At 60.6% G+C, this 17,984-nt stretch overlaps 1 protein-coding gene across 6 annotated transcripts; it reads left to right on the top strand.

Annotated features, from left to right (window-relative positions):
• Positions 1–3,101: 3,101 nt before the first annotated feature.
• LOC111141685 (solute carrier family 4 member 3) lies at positions 3,102–16,182 on the top strand. 6 transcript variants are annotated; one of them, XM_022494451.1, is made up of 22 exons: positions 3,102–3,191; positions 3,538–3,703; positions 4,311–4,591; positions 4,760–4,875; positions 5,267–5,493; positions 7,046–7,194; positions 7,301–7,481; positions 7,907–8,042; positions 8,297–8,480; positions 8,930–9,029; positions 9,475–9,659; positions 10,538–10,763; positions 10,933–11,151; positions 11,472–11,620; positions 11,813–12,007; positions 12,471–12,689; positions 13,034–13,123; positions 13,620–13,786; positions 14,279–14,532; positions 14,846–15,015; positions 15,182–15,355; positions 15,834–16,182. In XM_022494451.1, exons 1-22 carry the CDS (start codon positions 3,141–3,143, stop codon positions 15,909–15,911), a joined length of 3,717 nt encoding a protein of 1,238 aa, XP_022350159.1. In that variant the 5' UTR covers positions 3,102–3,140; the 3' UTR covers positions 15,912–16,182. The 6 variants fall into 6 exon arrangements, with proteins under 6 accessions (XP_022350159.1, XP_022350168.1, XP_022350150.1 ...); XM_022494460.1 differs by having other exon boundaries at positions 5,294–5,493; XM_022494442.1 differs by having other exon boundaries at positions 4,760–4,866; positions 5,174–5,493; positions 15,834–16,152.
• Positions 16,183–17,984: the final 1,802 nt, after the last annotated feature.

Genomic DNA, 17,984 nt, shown 5'->3' on the forward strand with positions numbered 1-17,984 from the left:
CCAGCTCCCTGGTATTGGTATCTGGGTGGTGTGGTGGGATGGCTCCTGGGCTCTCGGACACTGGGGACAGACCTCAGTGGTGCTGCCTGTGTCCCATGAGTGTTCCGGGCCTCAGCATGCAGGGTGGGGACGTTCAGGTCAGCCTGGGCGGAGGAGGAGGCTTCTACCTTTGCAGTAGGAGCTTCTACCTTTGTGGTCCCCTTTGCCGTCCGCTTTGTCTCTCACACACAGTGACCATTCTTTGTGTATGCAGGGACACTCTTGTCACAGGAATAAAGACTGTCTGGGAACGCTGTCCTGGGGACTGACATGACAGGTGCCGGAGAACACAACTGGAAAAGCAGGAGGGCGGGACACCTGAGTGGGAATAACGCAAGCATTCGAGGATGACCAACTGCATGAGCTGGCACGAGTCGGGAGTGGCGGTCAGCTTCTCCTCTAGTCCAACCCTGGAGGGAGAGATGAACATGAGCATCTCAAGGGTTCTTTGAGGGGGCTGTCACCCCATCATCCCAGCAACTCGGGGAGAAGGGGAGGGACTTCCAGGCTAGAGACCAAAGCTGCAGACTCCCAGGCGGGGTCAGGAGTCCCCACCTGGGAAGAGGGTGGGAGCCTGAGATGGTCCAGGAAGACTGTGCTCAGCGGGCTCCCTGGGAAAGGCAGGGGCCTCAGAGGCATGAGTCTCTTTAAGGCAACGGTGTCCAAGGCCCAGTACACTTGGGGTCCCAGGTTGGCAGGACCTTCCTCAGGCTGTTTTGGTATTCAAGTAGCTGCTGTCCAAGTTCCTCGCCTAGAAGCCAGGGACTGGCTTGAGGGGCCATGAGGAGGACCGAGGTGTCAGAGGTAGACCGGGGAGAGTCCTCTGCAATGTTCCTGACTGGGGAAGGCTCCAAGGCTCTTGAGTTTTTGTTGGTAGGTGAGGGCCCTCTGTAAACAATCCTCTAGAGACTCGGCACCCAGCCGCCTGACTTGGAGTGTAAGGGTTTGGGCTTGTGTATTGGCATGTTAGGGCTGCTGTCAAAATACCACAAACTAAGGGGCTTAAACAACAGAGATTCATTATCTCAGGGATCTGGAGGCTGGAAGGCTGAGATCAAGGTGTCCGCGGGGCTGTGTTCCCTCTGAAAATGCCAGAGAAGGATCTGTTCCAGGTCTCTCTCCCAGCTTCTGGTAGTTCCTTGGTTTGTGGCGTGCTGACTCCATCTTCCCATGGAGTCCTCCCTGAGTAGGCGTCTGTGTCCACGTTTCCCCTTTTTATGACTGCACCAGCCATATTGGAAAAGGAGCCCATCCTACCCCAGGACGACCTCCCCTGAACGGCCCCCCTGAATGGTGCTATTTCCATATAAGGTCATGGGATCAGAACTTCAGCATATACATTTGGTGGGGACCCAATTCCAGCCATCCCAGGTGGGTCTCGCCCCCCTGAGTTCTGGAGCACAGTTCACACCTCCACTTACACAGCTGACTCTCACCAGCATCTTCTCTCATCTCGTTCTCTCAACGCCTGGTGGGGAGGAGGCCAAGCACATTTCTTCTGATGGAAGAGGCTGGGGGGGCAGTTAGATGGCTGTGGCTCTGACAGTCACCTGTACATACACACACAGCCTGCTTCCCAGCTGTGACTGTGGTGGGGTGGTAAGTCTCTCTGCGTGTCTGTTGGGGGAAGGCTGAGATGAATGTGGGGAGGGTCCAGCCAAGGCAGTGAGTGTTCACAGACCCGCCGCCTGCTCTCCCCTCTCCTCGTATGTGGCTTTGAATGTAGAAATCTTTTGGGCTGAGCTGAGACTCAGATGAGGGCAGGGGTGGGAGAGGGTCTATTACACGTCAAAGGTCACAGGGCTAAACCTCCTTCCCACGCAGAGGGGTCCATCATGTCCAGCACCCTGTCTGTCCCCCACACCCCTCTCTGCAGGTGTGGGTTTCCCTCTCTGGAGCTGGCTGGCTTACCTTCTTCTGCCCATTAGCTCCCTCCACAGTTCTACCCCCACATCCTCTCCCGTCTTCCCAAGGATTCAGGGACCTGGCTTCAGCACACAGATTGGGGGCTGCAATGGATGTAGCCTTGTGCTAGGTGCCCAATTTTCAGCCAGACACCAGAAGATCAAATTGGGATCCAGCAAGTCCTTCCAGAGACCTTTGCCCTTGGAAAAGGAGATGTGATCCCAGGGAGTGGAGGAGGGGAGAGGAGACGTGGAAACTGAGCTACAGAATCTTAGAGCCGGATGGAACCCTGGAACACTCCTACTCCAGGTTCCTTGGGCCACGGAGGGGAAACCCGGAGGGGAGGTAATGTGCCAAGGTCAAATGTTGGGTGGTGGCCGGTGGCAGAAACCAGGCATCTGAGCCCATATTGGGACCAAAGGGGCAGGTGGTGGGTGCTTTCCGGTGTCTGTTAGCTCCGTTCCCAAGGTTGGAGGGGCTTGTGTGGGGTAGGGGTCGCCTCCAGGACTCCTGAGGGTTGGGAGGGGAGACTAAAAGCAAAGTGGGAGAGCGACCTGGGGATTGTGGGAATGTGGGGCCGTGCACCCGACCCCGGCCCTGCGTGGGGCGCCCCGGGGAAGGGGCTGGTGGGCAGGGGTGGGGGTCCTGCGGGGGCCCGCTCGTGGGGGCCGGGCCGGCCGGGGCGGGGTGAGTCACGGCCCGCCCGCTCCCATTGTGCGGCCTGGCGGCGGCGGCGGCGGCGGAGCTGCGGAGCCGAGCGCGAGGAGGTGGAGCCCCGGGCTGCGGGCTCCGGCGCCTGCGTCCGCCGGGCTGGCCCGGCTTGCCGCCGCCCTGGGCGACCCCCCGGCCGTGCGGCCCTGCGCGGCGCCAGGCCCCCGAGCGCGCGCGCGAGGGAGATGGGGCGCGGCGGCCGGCGCAGGCCCCGCACGCTCCGGAGCCCCGAGGTACCGCAGGGCGGGGCGCGGCGGGGCGCGGCGGGCCAGGGCCGGGGCCCCCGGGTGTCGCGGGCGTGGCGGGGCCTCGCCTGGGCGGTCGGATGATCGGGCTTGGCGAGGGGGAGAGGGCGGCGGCGCGAGGCTCCTGACCCCGCCCTCCTCCCCCAGGGCTCCCCACTAGGCCCCCGCAGCGCCCCCTTCTTCTCTACCCGGTCGCGGGTCCCTCAGTGAGCGAGAGGCTCCCGAGCTGCCTCCCCGGCCATGGCCAACGGAGTGATCCCGCCGCCCGGGGGCGCCTCCCCCCTACCCCAGGTGACTGCCGCGCGCGCGGAGGTGGGAGAAGAGGAAGGAGGGACCCCAGGGAGGAGAGGGGAGTCCTCTGGCCGACCTTGGGACCCCCACATCCGGGGATGGAGCTGGGCTAGAGGGGATGGGGAAAGGGAGGGCCTTTTGGTATTTTTTCAGTTCTCTTGCTCCCTCTTCCCCCAAGCCCTAGGGTCCTGGGAGGCTGACCCAAGGCTGGGGCGCAGGGAGAGGGGATTTTTGAAGATGGAGGCCGCTGGTCTTCTCCACCCCCAGCCAGGGTTTGGAGTTGGGGTGGATGTGGGGCGTTCTTGGGTCAAGGGTCCTTCTTAGAAGAGGCTGTCTGAGCCTGCAGGTCCGTGTGCCCTTGGAGGAGCCCCCTCTGAGTCCAGACCTGGAGGAGGAGGACGATGACTTGGGCAAGACCTTGGCTGTGAGCAGGTTTGGGGACCTCATCAGCAAGCCCCCGGCCTGGGACCCTGAGAAGCCCAGCCGCAGCTACAGCGAGCGGGACTTTGAGTGTGGGTAGCCCGGGGCCCCCTAGTGTGGCCGCCCTCACCACCATCACCTTCATTGCCACCATCACCGTGTTCACCACTGGCTTGGTCACCCAGTGCCATCTTGTGCTGGACGCTGTGCGGGACGCTGTGCTGGGCCACCATGCCATGTTAAGTCATCCTGCCTCACTCACCCATCGCCTGTCCACCCTCCAGGGGAGCCGGGCCCCAGACGCAGAGGGAGACGTAGGGAGATGGGCCCAAGGCCTCCCTCGGTGACCTTCATCTTCACCAAGGCTCTGCTGTACCTCCAGCCCTGCTCTCTTCTCTCTGCCTCCTCACCTCCCTCCGCTCTTCTGACTCTGCCTACCCCCCTTGCTCTATCGTGTCTAACCATGTCCCCCAGCCCCACTTTCACAGCCTGCCCTCTCCTTGACTCCCGTTCCCCCACTCTACCAGGCCTTACCAATGGCAGGACAAGGACACAGGTGTTGGGGGGAGCTGGCTCTCGAGGAAGTTCTAGGGTGCCCTTGTTTGAGGCCCTGAGCTAGAATAAGGTGTGTGCCCCTAGGGTGGTGAGGGGGCCCGCTTCTGCCGTGGGGACCCCCAACCGGCTCTCCTGCACCCCCAGTTCACCGGCACACATCCCACCACACCCACCACCCGCTCTCGGCGCGCCTGCCTCCACCCCACAAGCTGCGGCGACTGCCCCCCACCTCTGCCCGGCAGAGCAGGAGGAAGAGGAAGAAGGAGAAAACTTCGGCTCCCCCCTCGGAGGGGACCCCTCCCATCCAGGAGGAGGGGGGGGCTGGAGCGGAGGAGGAGGAAGAGGAAGAGGAAGAGGAAGAGGAAGGGGAATCTGAGGCAGAACCTGTGGAACCCCCGCCCTCAGGGTCCCCACAGAAAGCGAAGGTAGGGGTCTGTTCCTGAAGGAGGGCTGAGTCCTCAGGGAGGGGTGCAGGGGGGGAGAAGAGGATGCCGCAGAGGGGGCCGGAGCTGCCTGGGGAGGCAGAGGGGGGGGGGGGCGGTTGGGGGCTGAGCTCCGGTGCAGGAACCCAGGGCACGCTGCTTTGTCCACAGTTCTCCATTGGAAGTGATGAGGATGACAGTCCTGGGCTCTCTGGGAGGGCTGCCTTCACCAAGCCCCTGCCCTCGGTGGGCCCTTGCTCTGACAAGAGCCCCCAGCAGTCAGTCAGGTACTGGCCTCCAGCCCAGCCCAGAGCATGTCCCAGGCTCCCTTCTGACTCTGGCAACTGTCCGCAGCTCTGACCCTGGAGAAGAAGAGGGGAGGAGAGGAGAGGGAACAGAGAAGGGGGGAGGGATGCATCCTGTCTCTGTCCATAGGATTGACAAGGAGAAGAGACAAGGTGTCATTAGAGAGGAGGACAGGAATAAAAAGTGGAAGACAGACAGGAGGTGGGGGGGGGGCGGTGAGATGGGGACAGGGAGGTAGAGGTCAGCTTCCTTCTCTGTCCAGAAGGAGTCTGTGTCTAGCGCCCAGGGGGCTATTCCAGGCCCCACCCCAAGCTGGGGGAGGACAAAGGAACCTCCTAACCTGGCCCATCTCCACCGTGGTTCCCTGTCAAGTCCAAGGCTGCCATGGTGCCTCCTCAGCTCCTCAAGCCCCCGGGCCCGGGTCTCTCGAGTCGCTGGGGAGAAGAGCCGGCCATGGAGCCCGTCGGCCAGCTATGACCTGCGGGAGCGGCTGTGCCCAGGCAGTGCCCTGGGCACCCCAGGTGGCCCGGAGCAGCAGGTGCCCACTGACGAGGCAGAGGCCCAGATGCTGGGCTCCGCGGACCTGGATGACATGAAGAGTGAGTGACACACTGTGGCAGCCCCCCTGGCCCACCCCCATGGGCGCTCCACAGGTGGGGAACCTAGGAGAAGCTCTGTGTTCTCCCCAACCCGGTGCTGAGTCCCCTCTGCAGTATCCCTGTCTGCTGGAATGTGGCTAGGGACGGGGAGCTCACTACCTCACCAAGCCACCTCTCTGGTTGCCAGAGCTGAGATTTCCCTTCGTGACACCTCTGCCCTTCTGTCCTGATTTTGTCCTCTGAGTCACCCCCTGAATAAGGCAACCCCCCCTTCCACGTGACATTTGGAGACATTATGTCCCCCTCCCCGCAGGGCTCCTCTTCTCAGGGCAAACTCTTTTTGTCGTCTTCACGCCAGGCCCCTTGAGGGTGAGCCACTCTTCTAGGTCCCGCTTCTTCCTACAGCGGGGTCCCCTGACTTGTCGCACCACCCTCGGCGGGGCCTGGCCGTGATTGTGGCACATTCCTTCCATCTTATCAGTGCCCTGGTTTCTGTGCCACCTGTCATCACTCACGGGGCTCTGTGCCCAGGCCGGGGGCATCACTGACCCCACCTCCCTCCCTCTTGGAAGCACAGTGTGTGGGCGGGGGTTGCTGGGGAGGGCTCTGAGCTCAGTACGTCATGGAAAGTTGCCAGGGCCTGAGGACAGGGACAGGAACAATCCGATGGCAGCAGGGGGGGGGGGGGAGGCAGGGGAGGGCGTGTTTACAGACTCAGGGTAGGGGCTGGAAGCAGCAGGGAGCCAGCCCAGGGCCGTGGGGAGTCTGGAGGCTTGGGTTGAACAAAGACCACTGATCCAGGCTCCCATCTTTTAGGAGAGCCAGGGCTTAGGGGGGGGAGCAGTGGCCAAGGGCTCAGCCACCGGGAGAACGATGAGCCTGCTGGAGGAGGCCACAGAGCCCAAGAGGGCACTGAGCCCTGGGCCTGGGGACACGGAGGGCCAGGGCCCTTGGATGGCCCCGGCCCCCAGCCCGCGAGACTCGCTGGCCTCAGAGGACTTAGAAATGTTGGTGCTGGACCTTGAGGATGGTGATCTGTGTGAATCCCCCCAGGGCCAGCTGAGCCCCATGGCCGGGGAACCAGCCTGTGAGTAAGCGGGCCACTGGGCTCTCTGTGGCTGCTGGCCTGGAAGGGGCAAGCACGGAGGAAGGGCAAGGGCTCAGCTTGAGTCAGCCAGATGTGTACCTGTGGGGGAGATCTGGGTGCCAAGAGAGGGCATAGGGAAAGGTCTGGGGGCCTGGTGACTTCATGTGGGTCATGGTGCTCTGGAATGAGAGGCAGTGGCCATGGGGGAGGTTGGGCAGCCGGGGCTTGGACCGAGTTGGGATTTGCCTTCTGACAGTGGCTTAGCCGGTGGTCCCCTGTGTTCCTATGAAATAGTCCTTCCCCTTCTCTGGGCCTGCATGTCTTTGTCTGTGACATGTCTGTGCTGGCTTATGCGGTTGTGTGGCCATGGCCCCTGGCTGGCCAGGGGAGGGGGCTGGAGGGCTGGCTCTGACCGTGAGGCCCTGAGCTGGACCCCCAGGACCACCAAGCCTGCCTGGCCTGTAGGTCACCGGCTGGAGGACAACCCTGGTGTGCGGCGGCACCTGGTGAAGAAGCCCTCTCGGACGCAGACCGGGAGGGGCAGCCCGGGGGGCTTGGCCCCAATCCTGCGCAGGAAGAAGAAGAAGAAGAAGCTGGATCGGAGGCCTCATGAGGTACAGGGGCCCGAGGGCTGGGCCTCCCTTTCCCTCCTTCCCCCCCTTCCCCCCCCCCCCCCCCCCACCGTGGGCCGCAGACCCTCACCCTGGGCTCCTGCCTCAGGTGTTCGTGGAGCTGAACGAACTGACGCTGGACCGCAGCCAGGAGCCCCACTGGCGGGAGACGGCGCGTTGGATCAAGTTTGAGGAGGATGTGGAAGAAGAGACAGAGCGCTGGGGGAAGCCCCACGTGGCCTCGCTCTCCTTCCGCAGCCTTCTGGAACTCCGGAGGACCATCGCCCATGGTAGGGACCCTGCAGGCCTGGCCCTGGGCTGTGTGCCCTCTTCGCTGGCCGTGGAGTTCGGCTAGCAGCAGGCTGTCCAGCTTGGGGATGCTGCTCCCCAGGGGCCTGTGTCCAGGCGAGGTCTGGCTGCCACCTTGGAGATGTGGAGTGCGACCACCTGCGTAGCTGTGAGCTGGAGGGGCCAGGCTGTGCCGCTGTAGGCTCCCGTCTCTGCGCCCAACGCTAACCAGCGACTCCTCTCCCTGGTTCGCTCCAGGTTCCCTCTGCACATCCCTGTGTCTGGCTCTTTGGTGCCAGGTGTCACTGAGTACCTGCCGTGTGCACTGAGGGCTGGGTCACCCGGCATGTCTGCCTGGCCTTGGGGAGCAAGGCGACAGGGATGGCTTTTTCTCTCTGATGGGACCCTCCCCAAACTGTGCCCCCAGGAGCTGCCCTCCTGGACCTGGAACAGACCACTCTGCCGGGGATTGCCCATCTCGTGGTGGAGACCATGATCGTGTCTGACCAGATCCGTCCGGAGGACAGGGCCAGCGTCCTGCGTACCCTCCTACTGAAACACAGGTGCCAGTGTGGGGGGCCTCGGTGGGCACATTCTTGTGCCTGTGCTCTTCCAGGATCATGGACTCTCCTGTGCGGTTTTCTAGCCTCTGCTTGAATAACCCCAGTGATGGGGAGCTTATTACTCATTCACTCTGGGACAGGACAAGCCATTAGAAAGTTCTTCCTTCCATGGAGGCAGAAGGGGTGGAGGCCCTGACCCTCCCATTTCTCTGCCTCTCTTCCTAACCGGCCTTGCCCCTCTGCCCTCTTCACAGCCATCCCAATGATGACAAGGACACTGGCTTCTTTCCCCGAAACCCATCCAGCTCCAGCGTGAACTCAGTCCTAGGGAATCATCACCCCACCCCCAGCCACGGCCCTGATGGTGCAGTGCCCACCATGGCCGATGATGTGGGGGAGCCAGCCCCACTCTGGCCTCATGACCCTGATGCCAAGGAGGTCAGTCGCCTTGCTCGGACCTGGGCTGGGGGACTGTGGGGGCTTCTGGTTTCTCTGGAGGCCGCCGCTGGCTTCCGTGAGTGGGTCGGGGAGGTTGGATGCCTGGTACCCTGTGGGGAATGTGGGGGGATCTGTAGGAGACAAGCATGAGGGCCCCTGCCCTAAAGAACCAGGAGGTTAAATGGGGTGATATGGCAGACCCAGGGGACCCATTTCAACAAGACAAGGTAGAGGTGGGGGCGGGCAGCTTGGGGTGGGAGTCGACAGCCTGAGCAGTCTCCTCCCGGTGTGGGGTGCATCACAGACAATCCCTTTCCTGGCTGGGGAGGGAGAAAAGAGGCCCCCCTCTGGGGGTCGGAGGGCAGAGTCCAGGGCTGGAGCAAGGGATGGGAAGGCCTGCCACGGCCTCCGGTCAGGGTCCCAGCCCTATTCCAGTTCTGCGTCCTCAGAAGCCTCTCCACATGCCTGGGGGAGAAGGTCACCGGGGAAAAAGCCTGAAGCTGCTGGAGAAGATCCCCGAAGATGCTGAGGCTACTGTTGTGCTTGTGGGTGAGGAGGAAGGGGGTCCTGGGTGTGTGGGCTTCCCCTGCGCTCTGCTTGTCCTCAGCTCCGGCCAGCAGGCTCCTTCCAACCCTGTTCAGGCCCTCAGTGCATCCCTGCCTTTCCTCATAGCCTGTCTCGCCCCTAGCTCGCTCTTTCTCAGTTCTCTGCTTCCTGTTCGGTTTTCTGCTATCTTAGACTGCCGGTAGTCCACAGAGCACTTTTGTGAGAATTAAAGAGAAGGACTCCTTCTCGGAGGTTGTTAACTTTTCCTCTACTCGTAAATTATAATCAATTTACAAATGTATACACGAATAGGGTTTCTTTAGATTGGGCTTTATTTGTGCAGCACACCACCTGCTCAACTGTACAGGGTGGCCCCAGATGTTTTTCTCTGGGTCCAGCCTGGACGGCTCCTCTTTGCTCAGTGCCCTGTGCCTTACTTTCCCCCCAGGGTGTGTGCCTTTCCTGGAGCAGCCGGCAGCAGCTTTTGTGCGCCTGAATGAGGCCGTGCTCTTGGAGTCTGTGCTCGAGGTCCCTGTGCCTGTTCGCTTCCTCTTTGTGATGCTGGGTCCCAGCCACACCAGCACTGACTATCACGAGCTTGGGCGCTCCATTGCCACCCTCATGTCTGACAAGGTGGGTCCTGCAGACTCTGGGCTGGGTGCTCTAGGCCTGTTCCCCCGGGGTCCTCCTCTTCCCCTTCGCTCACTGCCTACATTCCTGGCCCTGGAGGCCTTTCTGGGTAGAGGCAGCACTCCGGAGTGGTGAGGGAGGGAGCTGTTGGCCAAAGGCAGAAAAGGGAGCCTGGGTTGGGGCTGTGAGAAGGGGAGGTGGTTGAAGGGGGAGAAAAAAGCCCAGATCCCCAAATTTTGGATGTGACCTAAGACTGGAAAGGGAGGGCTGGATATGTTGATTTTTGCTGTGGCTTCTCTCAGCTGGGACAGGAAGGTCCTTTAGCCAGGGGCGATGTTGGAAACGCTAACTGACCAACCCGGAGCGGGTGGGAGCTCTCTGGACAAAATGATTCTGGGGGCCCCTACTATGCCTGGTGTTGCCCATTTAGTTGTTGCATTGTGGAAAAGTCTGGAAGCTCCTAGGGGAATAGAAGGCACTCAGAGTTTCAGGGCTGTGGCCAATTGCGGGCAAGTGAGGACATGAATCAATATTTTATTTTATTTTTTATTTTTTTAAAAAGATTTATTTATTTGACAGAGAGATCACAAGTAGGTAGAGAGACAGGCAGAGAGAGGGGGAAGCAGGCTCCGCGCTGAGCAGAGAGCCCAATGTAGGGCTCAATCCCAGGACCCTGAGATCATGACCTGAGCCAAAGGCAGAGGCTTTAACCCACTGAGCCACCCAGGCACCACGTGAGTCAATATTTTGACAGTTGGACTGAGCCTGTATATGTGGCCAGACACCCACCTTGCCTCTGGGTCAGTGATGGCCCAACACCTCCTCCTTGAAGCCCTCCCAGGGGCTCTCTGGCCGCTTAGTCCTTGCCTCTCCTGCCCCAGCTGTTTCACGAGGCTGCCTACCAGGCGGACGACCGGCAGGACCTCCTGAGCGCCATCAGTGAGTTCCTGGATGGCAGCATCGTGATCCCTCCATCCGAGGTGGAGGGCCGTGACCTGCTGCGCTCCGTGGCTGCCTTCCAGCGGGAGCTGCTGAGGAAGCGGCGGGAGCGTGAACAGACCAAAGTGGAGATGACCACCCAGGGAAGCTATGTGGCCCCTGGGAAAGGTCAGACCCTTTGGGGCCCGTACCCTGCCCTCCCGCCCACTGTAGCTCCTAAGGTCATGAGCCCTAACTCCTGTATGCCAGCTTCCAGTCCCTAATGGGAAGGATTGAGCCCAGAGCCCCCCAGCAGGAGGGGGTGGTCTGTGCTCCAACAGCTCCTTGCACCCCCCAGAGCTGTCAGTGGAGCTGGGGGGCTCCGAGGCAACCCCTGAAGATGACCCCTTGCTGCGGACTGGCTCGGTGTTTGGGGGGCTTGTGCGAGATGTGAAACGTCGGTACCCACACTACCCCAGTGACCTGCGAGACGCCCTGCACTCCCAGTGCGTGGCAGCTGTGCTCTTCATCTACTTCGCCGCCCTTAGCCCTGCCATCACCTTTGGGGGGCTGCTAGGTGAGGGGCAGGGGAGGCCAGGTCAGGGGACCCAGTGTCACCTGCAAGGTCTGTGGTCAGGGGGTCTCAGGCATCACTTTTGCAGGGGGGACTATACAGTGAGAGGGGGCAGGAAGGGTGCAAGGGGTTGGGGAGCCTGTGACTGGAGGTGGGGGTGGGGGGGAGAAGGTGGGAGGGTGGGGCTGGGGAGTGGGACCTATTGCCCTACGGGGCTACTCTATCGTAGTTGGGTCCCCAGGTCAGGGTAGGCTAGATGAAGAGGAGGGGCTTGGTAGAAGGAGCCAGGCCAGGGCCCTCCCACTGACCCTTGCCTGCACCAGGGGAGAAGACCGAGGGGCTGATGGGTGTGTCGGAGCTGATTGTGTCCACCGCGGTGCTCGGCGTCCTCTTCTCTCTGCTGGGGGCCCAGCCGCTGCTTGTAGTTGGCTTCTCAGGGCCGTTGCTGGTCTTCGAAGAAGCTTTCTTCAAGGTGACAGCCCTCCCCGCCCCTCCCCAGGGATCTCATATCCCATCTCTCGGCCCAGATGATGGGGTCCCTGCAGTCTCTCTCCTCCTCCCCCTTTAGAGTTCACCCTGCCCGCCCCCACTCCAGCCCATCCCATGGGGCCTGATGTCCAGGGCAGACCACGGTGGTTAACCGCACCTCCCTCCTGGCCTCCAGTTCTGCCGAGCTCAGGACCTGGAGTACCTCACCGGCCGGGTGTGGGTTGGCCTCTGGCTGGTGGTCTTTGTCCTTGCCCTGGTGGCCGCTGAAGGCAGCTTCCTGGTCCGCTATATCTCACCTTTCACCCAGGAGATCTTCGCCTTCCTCATCTCGCTTATTTTCATCTATGAGACCTTCCACAAGCTCTATAAGGTGGAGGTCCAGAGAGGTCTTCGGGGTGGACATGGGTGGGGGCTGGGTAGCACCCTGGGGAGTGGTGCACGGGAGTGGGGAGGCATGGAGCACTGGGAGCAGAGGGGACAGGGAGGAGGGCTCCTTTTGGGTGTGGGCATTGCGGGGGGGCTGGACACCCTGAGCTAGGTCAGAGCTGCCAGGCAAGGAGTTGGAGCCAGAAGGTACAGATTAGAACCCCAGCAGGATTCAGCCAGTATGTGCTTGTGGGGGGCACTCTCAGTGCTGTGGGGCTCCTTTTGTAGAGGAGTATGTGTACGTGTGTGTGTGTGTGTGTGTGATGCAGCTCGATGTCCTGTGACCCTGTTGCCTGGTCAGGTGTGGGAGGGGTCAGCGCTCCCCCTCACAGTGGTATGAAATTAAGTTGATAAAATTGTGGTCACCTGCTCAGGGGAGTGCTAGGGCAACCTTGTAACCCACGCAGGTGTTCACGGAGCACCCACTGCTGCCATTCTACCCCCCTGAGGGGGCATTGGAAGCTGGGCTAGAGCTGAATGGGAGTGCTGTGCCCCCCACCGAGGGGCTGCCTGGCCCTAGGAACCAGCCCAACACGGCTCTGCTGTCGCTCATCCTCATGCTTGGAACCTTTCTCATTGCCTTCTTCCTTCGAAAGTTCAGGAACAGCCGCTTCCTGGGAGGCAAGGTGCGTGGCTGAGAAGAGGCGGGGGGGGGTCTCCATGGGTTCCCCTGGGAGTTCCTGTCATCACAGCCAGTCTTCGTGCTCCAGAGGGGCGCTTTCCCCTTCTCCCGGTCAACCCATGAACCTAAACCACATCTGTGCGGTCCCTTCCCGGTCAGAAGCTTCAGCGAAGTTTAATCAGGCCAGGAATGCCGTCTTGATCTGGGTGGCACCTGTGGGATTTAGAAGGACAGGTCAGGGGATTTCTGATTCCAGACATGAGAGAATGGGGAGTAATAAGTCCCCATGTTTGTCTCCTGACCCTTACTTCCGCCTTTTGCTCCTTTCCCCCACTGGCCACTCCCAAGGCTCGCCGCATCATTGGGGATTTTGGCATCCCCATTTCCATTCTGGTGATGGTCCTAGTGGATTACTCGATTACAGACACCTACACACAGGTGAGCAGGGCCTGCCTCCCTCCAATGGGGGCTTCTCACCCCAGAGTCTTGGGAGGGAGGACACAACACGTCCCCATTGCCATAGTGGTCACGATCACAGGCAGAATTCAGCCTTTTTAGTGGAGGGCTGACCTGCTGGGATCATGCTGGGGTGGGTGGGCTGGGGACAGCTGAGTGGTTCAGCGGATGAGGTCAGTCGGAGTCTGAGGCTATGTGTGAGCCTTAGCCTAGATTCCTGGCACGGGTATGGGGCTGGGGGGCCAAAGGACAGTTGTACTTGGGGCTCAGGGAGAAAGGATGTCATTCTCTGTCTGCTACCAAATCCTTGGAGGGACTCTGGGAGATGGAAAACTAATTTCCCCCAAACCTGTTCACATCCAGGTTTCCTGGAGGCTTGGTACTGTGAACACAGAGCTTGGTGGGAGCAGCTGCTACATGGGGTTCTTAACATGGGGAGGCCGTGTCCCTGAACCCCATCTTCCTTCCCACTGTGCAGAAGCTGACGGTGCCCACTGGGCTCTCAGTGACGTCCCCCCATAAGCGCACGTGGTTCATCCCACCCTTGGGCAGTGCCCGTCCTTTCCCACCCTGGATGATGGTGGCAGCTGCTGTCCCTGCCCTGCTTGTCCTCATCCTGATCTTCATGGAGACACAGATCACTGCGTGAGAGGGCTGGGTGACTCTGTGGGGGAGGCCGGGGAGGAGTGGAAGGCAATAGGATTGGTGGCAAGGGTGGGGCACATGGCCTCGGGCACAGTTTCCCTCTGGGGTTGTGACAGGAGAGCCATCTGTCCCCACTACCATGTGCAGGGTGGCCGCTGGCAGTCCTCAAAACAGTCTGGCACTGTTCTCTCTCACCCAGTGATGCTCACATGTGTCTCATTTGGGTTAAACCACAGTGTGGTGAGATCTGGCGTCTGGCTTTTGTGGCATTTTAAATATCCACAGTATGAGGTTTTAGCTCCAATTTGCTTCGATATGAGAACACCACTTTGGGAACTTGGAAGAGGAAGCTGGCAGATCCTGGGGAGGGCCCTTCAGGCCATGCCGGTCTCCCCCCCCCCCCCACCGCTACAACGCGGGACCTGCTGCGCATGCCTGGCCCTGCGGCCGGCCTGCCCTCCCCACCACCCAGCCCCGCTTCCTGTCCTGCAGGCTCATCGTCAGCCAGAAGGCCCGGAGGCTGCTTAAGGGCTCCGGCTTCCACCTGGACTTGCTGCTGATCGGCTCCCTGGGTGGGCTCTGCGGGCTGTTCGGGCTGCCCTGGCTCACGGCCGCCACTGTCCGCTCGGTCACTCACGTGAATGCCCTGACGGTGATGCGCACTGCCATCGCGCCCGGGGACAAGCCCCAGATCCAGGAGGTGCGGGAGCAGCGGGTCACCGGAGTGCTCATCGCCAGCCTCGTGGGTGAGAGCACCCACCTCGCAAGGCCCCAGTCCCCGCTCCGCAGACCTGCTGCCTTGGACCCGGTGCCCGTCAGTCGGCTCTCTCTCCCTGGCTGGCCTCAGGTCCCTTCTGGGTCTCCAGCTGTACCCGCTCTCACCCCAACCTGCCTTGTAGCATTCTGAGCCATTTTACCCTGAGCACTTTCCAGGTTCTCCATCCGGCTCTGTCTTCTCTCGGGCGTAGCGACGAGGCCCAGCCGGTCCCCCTCCACCAGGCCCGTCAATCCTCATGGGGGCTGTCCGAGGGGTCAGGAAGTCTGTGTCACCTCCTCCAGGCCTGTCCATCGTCATGGGGGCTGTGCTGCGCCGGATCCCGCTGGCCGTGCTCTTTGGGATTTTCCTGTACATGGGGGTCACGTCGCTGTCGGGTATCCAGCTGTCCCAGCGTCTTTTGCTCATCCTCATGCCGGCGAAACACCATCCCGAGCAGCCCTATGTGACCAAGGTAGGGCCGGGCAGCATGGAGGTGGGGAGCTGGGGCGTTGGGGAGGGGGTGCAAGGATGCCGGGGCTGGAGAGGGACAGCGTGACAATGGAGGTTTGGGGACCCGGGGAACTGTGGGTGGGAGCCGGCTGGGCGCTCTTCCGTGAGACCAGAGGCCTGCTCCCCAGGTGAAGACGTGGCGAATGCACCTGTTCACCTGCATCCAGCTGAGCTGCATCGCCCTGCTGTGGGTGGTCAAGTCCACGGCCGCCTCCCTCGCCTTCCCCTTCCTGCTGCTGCTCACAGTGCCTCTGAGGCGTTGTCTTCTGCCCCGGCTCTTCCAGGACAGGGAGCTTCAGGCGGTAAGGGATGCTGCTCAGGACCCTGGACTCAGGGAGGCCTGGGTTCCAATCCCCCCTGTGCCCTCTGCTGGTTGTGAGACGGGAGGCAAGTTGTCCGACCTCCTGAAGTTTCCATTCCAGCTGTGTAAATGGGCGGGTCATGGATTCTACCTTAGAGACATGTGGTGAGGATTGAGACCTGTCTGGGTAAGGCACAGAGCGGGAGGGCTTGGGGTATAGTATAGCGTAGGACTGCTCCCGATGGCTGGGAAGAGGTACTTGTTGTCATTCTTATCATCATCAGGAGTGTCCCTGGGGCAGTGACCTGAAGGTTTTTGCTGGAGGGGAGTGTTTTGGGGGGCAGTCCCTCCCAGTCCCTGCAGACAGCCTGCAGACAGCGAGGCCTGAGAAGGTCTAGGCTGCCCCCCGGAAGAGTTGCTGGGGTAACAGGAGGGTGAGTGCCGCCTCCCTGCCCCTGCCGACCTTCTCCTTTCTGCAGCTGGACTCGGAAGATGCCGAGCCTAACTTTGACGAGGACGGCCAGGATGAGTACAACGAGCTGCACATGCCTGTGTGACCCTTCGCCGTCGGGCCCCTCAGAGACTGTGACACCTTAGTGATCCATACCTGGGCCCCAGGCAAAGCCCAGCCCCAGGGCCAGCGGGCTCCTCCCAACCTAGAGATGTGCCTGGAGCCCCTTACACCAAGGCCAGGGTGGCCCGCTGACTCTGCCCCGGGCACTGACCTTGGCTCACCCAGGCCCGTTCAGAGACCAGACCGGCACAGACTTTGAGCTCATTATAACCACACTCCTTGTCTTGTGTCTGCCTCACTTTCTTGGTTCCACCGTGGTCTGCCCGGTCATGCTTATCCAACTGGAATTGGAAGAATTCTGTTTTCAGGGTCATCAAAACCAGGGAGAGGTTTGAGGCAAGGACAGTATTCTTGGGGGAAAGGGAGAGAATCAAGACCACAGAAGGTCAGAGCTGGATGTTATCATGACCCCCTTGAGTCGTCGCAAGTACAGCTGGGGAGCGGGAGGCTCAGGGTCTGGTTCAAGGTCACATACTGCTAATTTAGCCCCTGCTTGGAAGGGAGAGCGTGGGGGAGGTGTGAGGGAGGAGGTCACTTTGCTCTAGCCATTAGAGAAATCAGAGTGTCCCCAGTGGCTGTGGGGCTATAGAAGGAAATGGAAAATGTTTTCTTTCCTTGATCCCTGGCATTCCGAGCAGGGACAGTAGTCCAATCCCCTAGACGCCAGGGTGGCGCTGGATTTGGGGTCTCTGGACCATTTTAGATTCTCACGGTTTAAGAGTAGCAGTTTGGGGATTCCTGAGGCCACTCCTTGTGCAACAGTCTGTTCTGCCAGAAATAACCTGGGAGGCCTTGAAGAGGGTGCAAACTGGGAGCCCATTGCATCACAGTTGCTAGGCAACCAGTAGGGATGTGAAGCCGGTTGTCCCTGTGTGGCCCCCTGGTGGCCACTCTCGCACACTGCCGGCTCTGTGCCCTCCGGGCAGGAGTCGCACTGCCATCTGGTGGATCCTCTGGATCTCTAGGTCAGAGACCCCGATAGGAAAAATTCCATACTTCCCTGGGAGACACGGGGTGGGGCGTGGTTCCAGAGAGGTTCCGCGGAGTGGCACAGCCCTGGGCGGCTCTGAGCATCCAGAGCCAGGATCCCCAGTTCCACCTTAGGGGGCCCTGCTTCTTACCCTTTTCCCAGTTTCCTCCCAGTGTTCAGGCCAACGGCTAGAGCTCTGAAGCTGGTCAGCAGAGAGGGGACAGACCACCGTGAGGCTGTTTGTTGTGTTTATAGGGAAGAGATGCACCCTTTGAGATGTCCTGGATTGTCATTTATGTGTGAGCATTTCATTCCCGTTGGCCCCTTTGGTCTCTGGCAACACGACAGCCTCTAACTTCATTGGGACTTTGGCCCCCTGGGGCTGTGTGAAGGCAAAATCCCTTTTCCTTTACATTGGCCAAGTCCAGGTGGAATTTCAGAGGAACTGTGCCAGGAGCAGAGAGTCAAGGTGAAAGAGCAAAGACCTAGAACATAGACCAGTGCAGAGCAGATGATAAAGGAGACGGCAGGGGCCCTGCGCTCCGATGCCTGTGGGAGAGAGGCTTTGTATGCAGGACTCTGTTCCTTTCCTGAGCCCTGATCAGGTATCTTGGCTCCATATTGGGCCTTGGTGTGGGCGGGTCTCCCTGTTTGGTCTGGGGGATGCTGGGAGCCCACAAGACAGAACCAGCTCCTTCTGAGCCTGGGAGGGGGTGGGGACGTGGGGAACTGAGCCAGGACAGCTCAGCTCCTCACTGGACAAAGGATGTGTCTGTCATCTCTGTTGGGCAAGTAGCTGAGATTTGGGGGTTGTTCCTCCAGTGGAAAATGAGAAACCAGAGAATGAGGGACAATTGGAGTTGGTCCTGAATCCTTCACAGCCTCTGTGTTTCCTCTGACTTTCTCTTTACTTACCCTCTAACCTAATCCTTCTGGGGCACTGGGCAGCTTGACTGAGGACAGGGGAAGGAGAGGGAACCAACAGACAGGACCCCTCTCTGGACCCATTTAGTGGCACAGCTCTGGGGGACTTGGATGGGGTTAGAGGTATTCTGAATGACAGGCCCCACTGTTACCTGCTTTGGA

The sequence above is a fragment of the Enhydra lutris genome, unplaced genomic scaffold (assembly GCF_002288905.1).
Source record: "Enhydra lutris kenyoni isolate GAN:26980312 unplaced genomic scaffold, ASM228890v2 scaffoldscaffold1, whole genome shotgun sequence".
NCBI lineage: Eukaryota > Metazoa > Chordata > Mammalia > Carnivora > Mustelidae > Enhydra > Enhydra lutris.

Coding starts and splice junctions, on each gene's coding strand:
- LOC111141685 (XM_022494442.1), top strand. CDS start 3,141: ATGGCCAACGGAGTGATCCCGCCGCCCGGGGGCGCCTCCCCCCTACCC. Junction 3,704..4,310: donor CAGCGAGCGGGACTTTGAGT/GTGGGTAGCCCG, acceptor CTGCACCCCCAG/TTCACCGGCACACATCCCAC. Junction 15,356..15,833: donor AGGACAGGGAGCTTCAGGCG/GTAAGGGATGCT, acceptor TCCTTTCTGCAG/CTGGACTCGGAAGATGCCGA.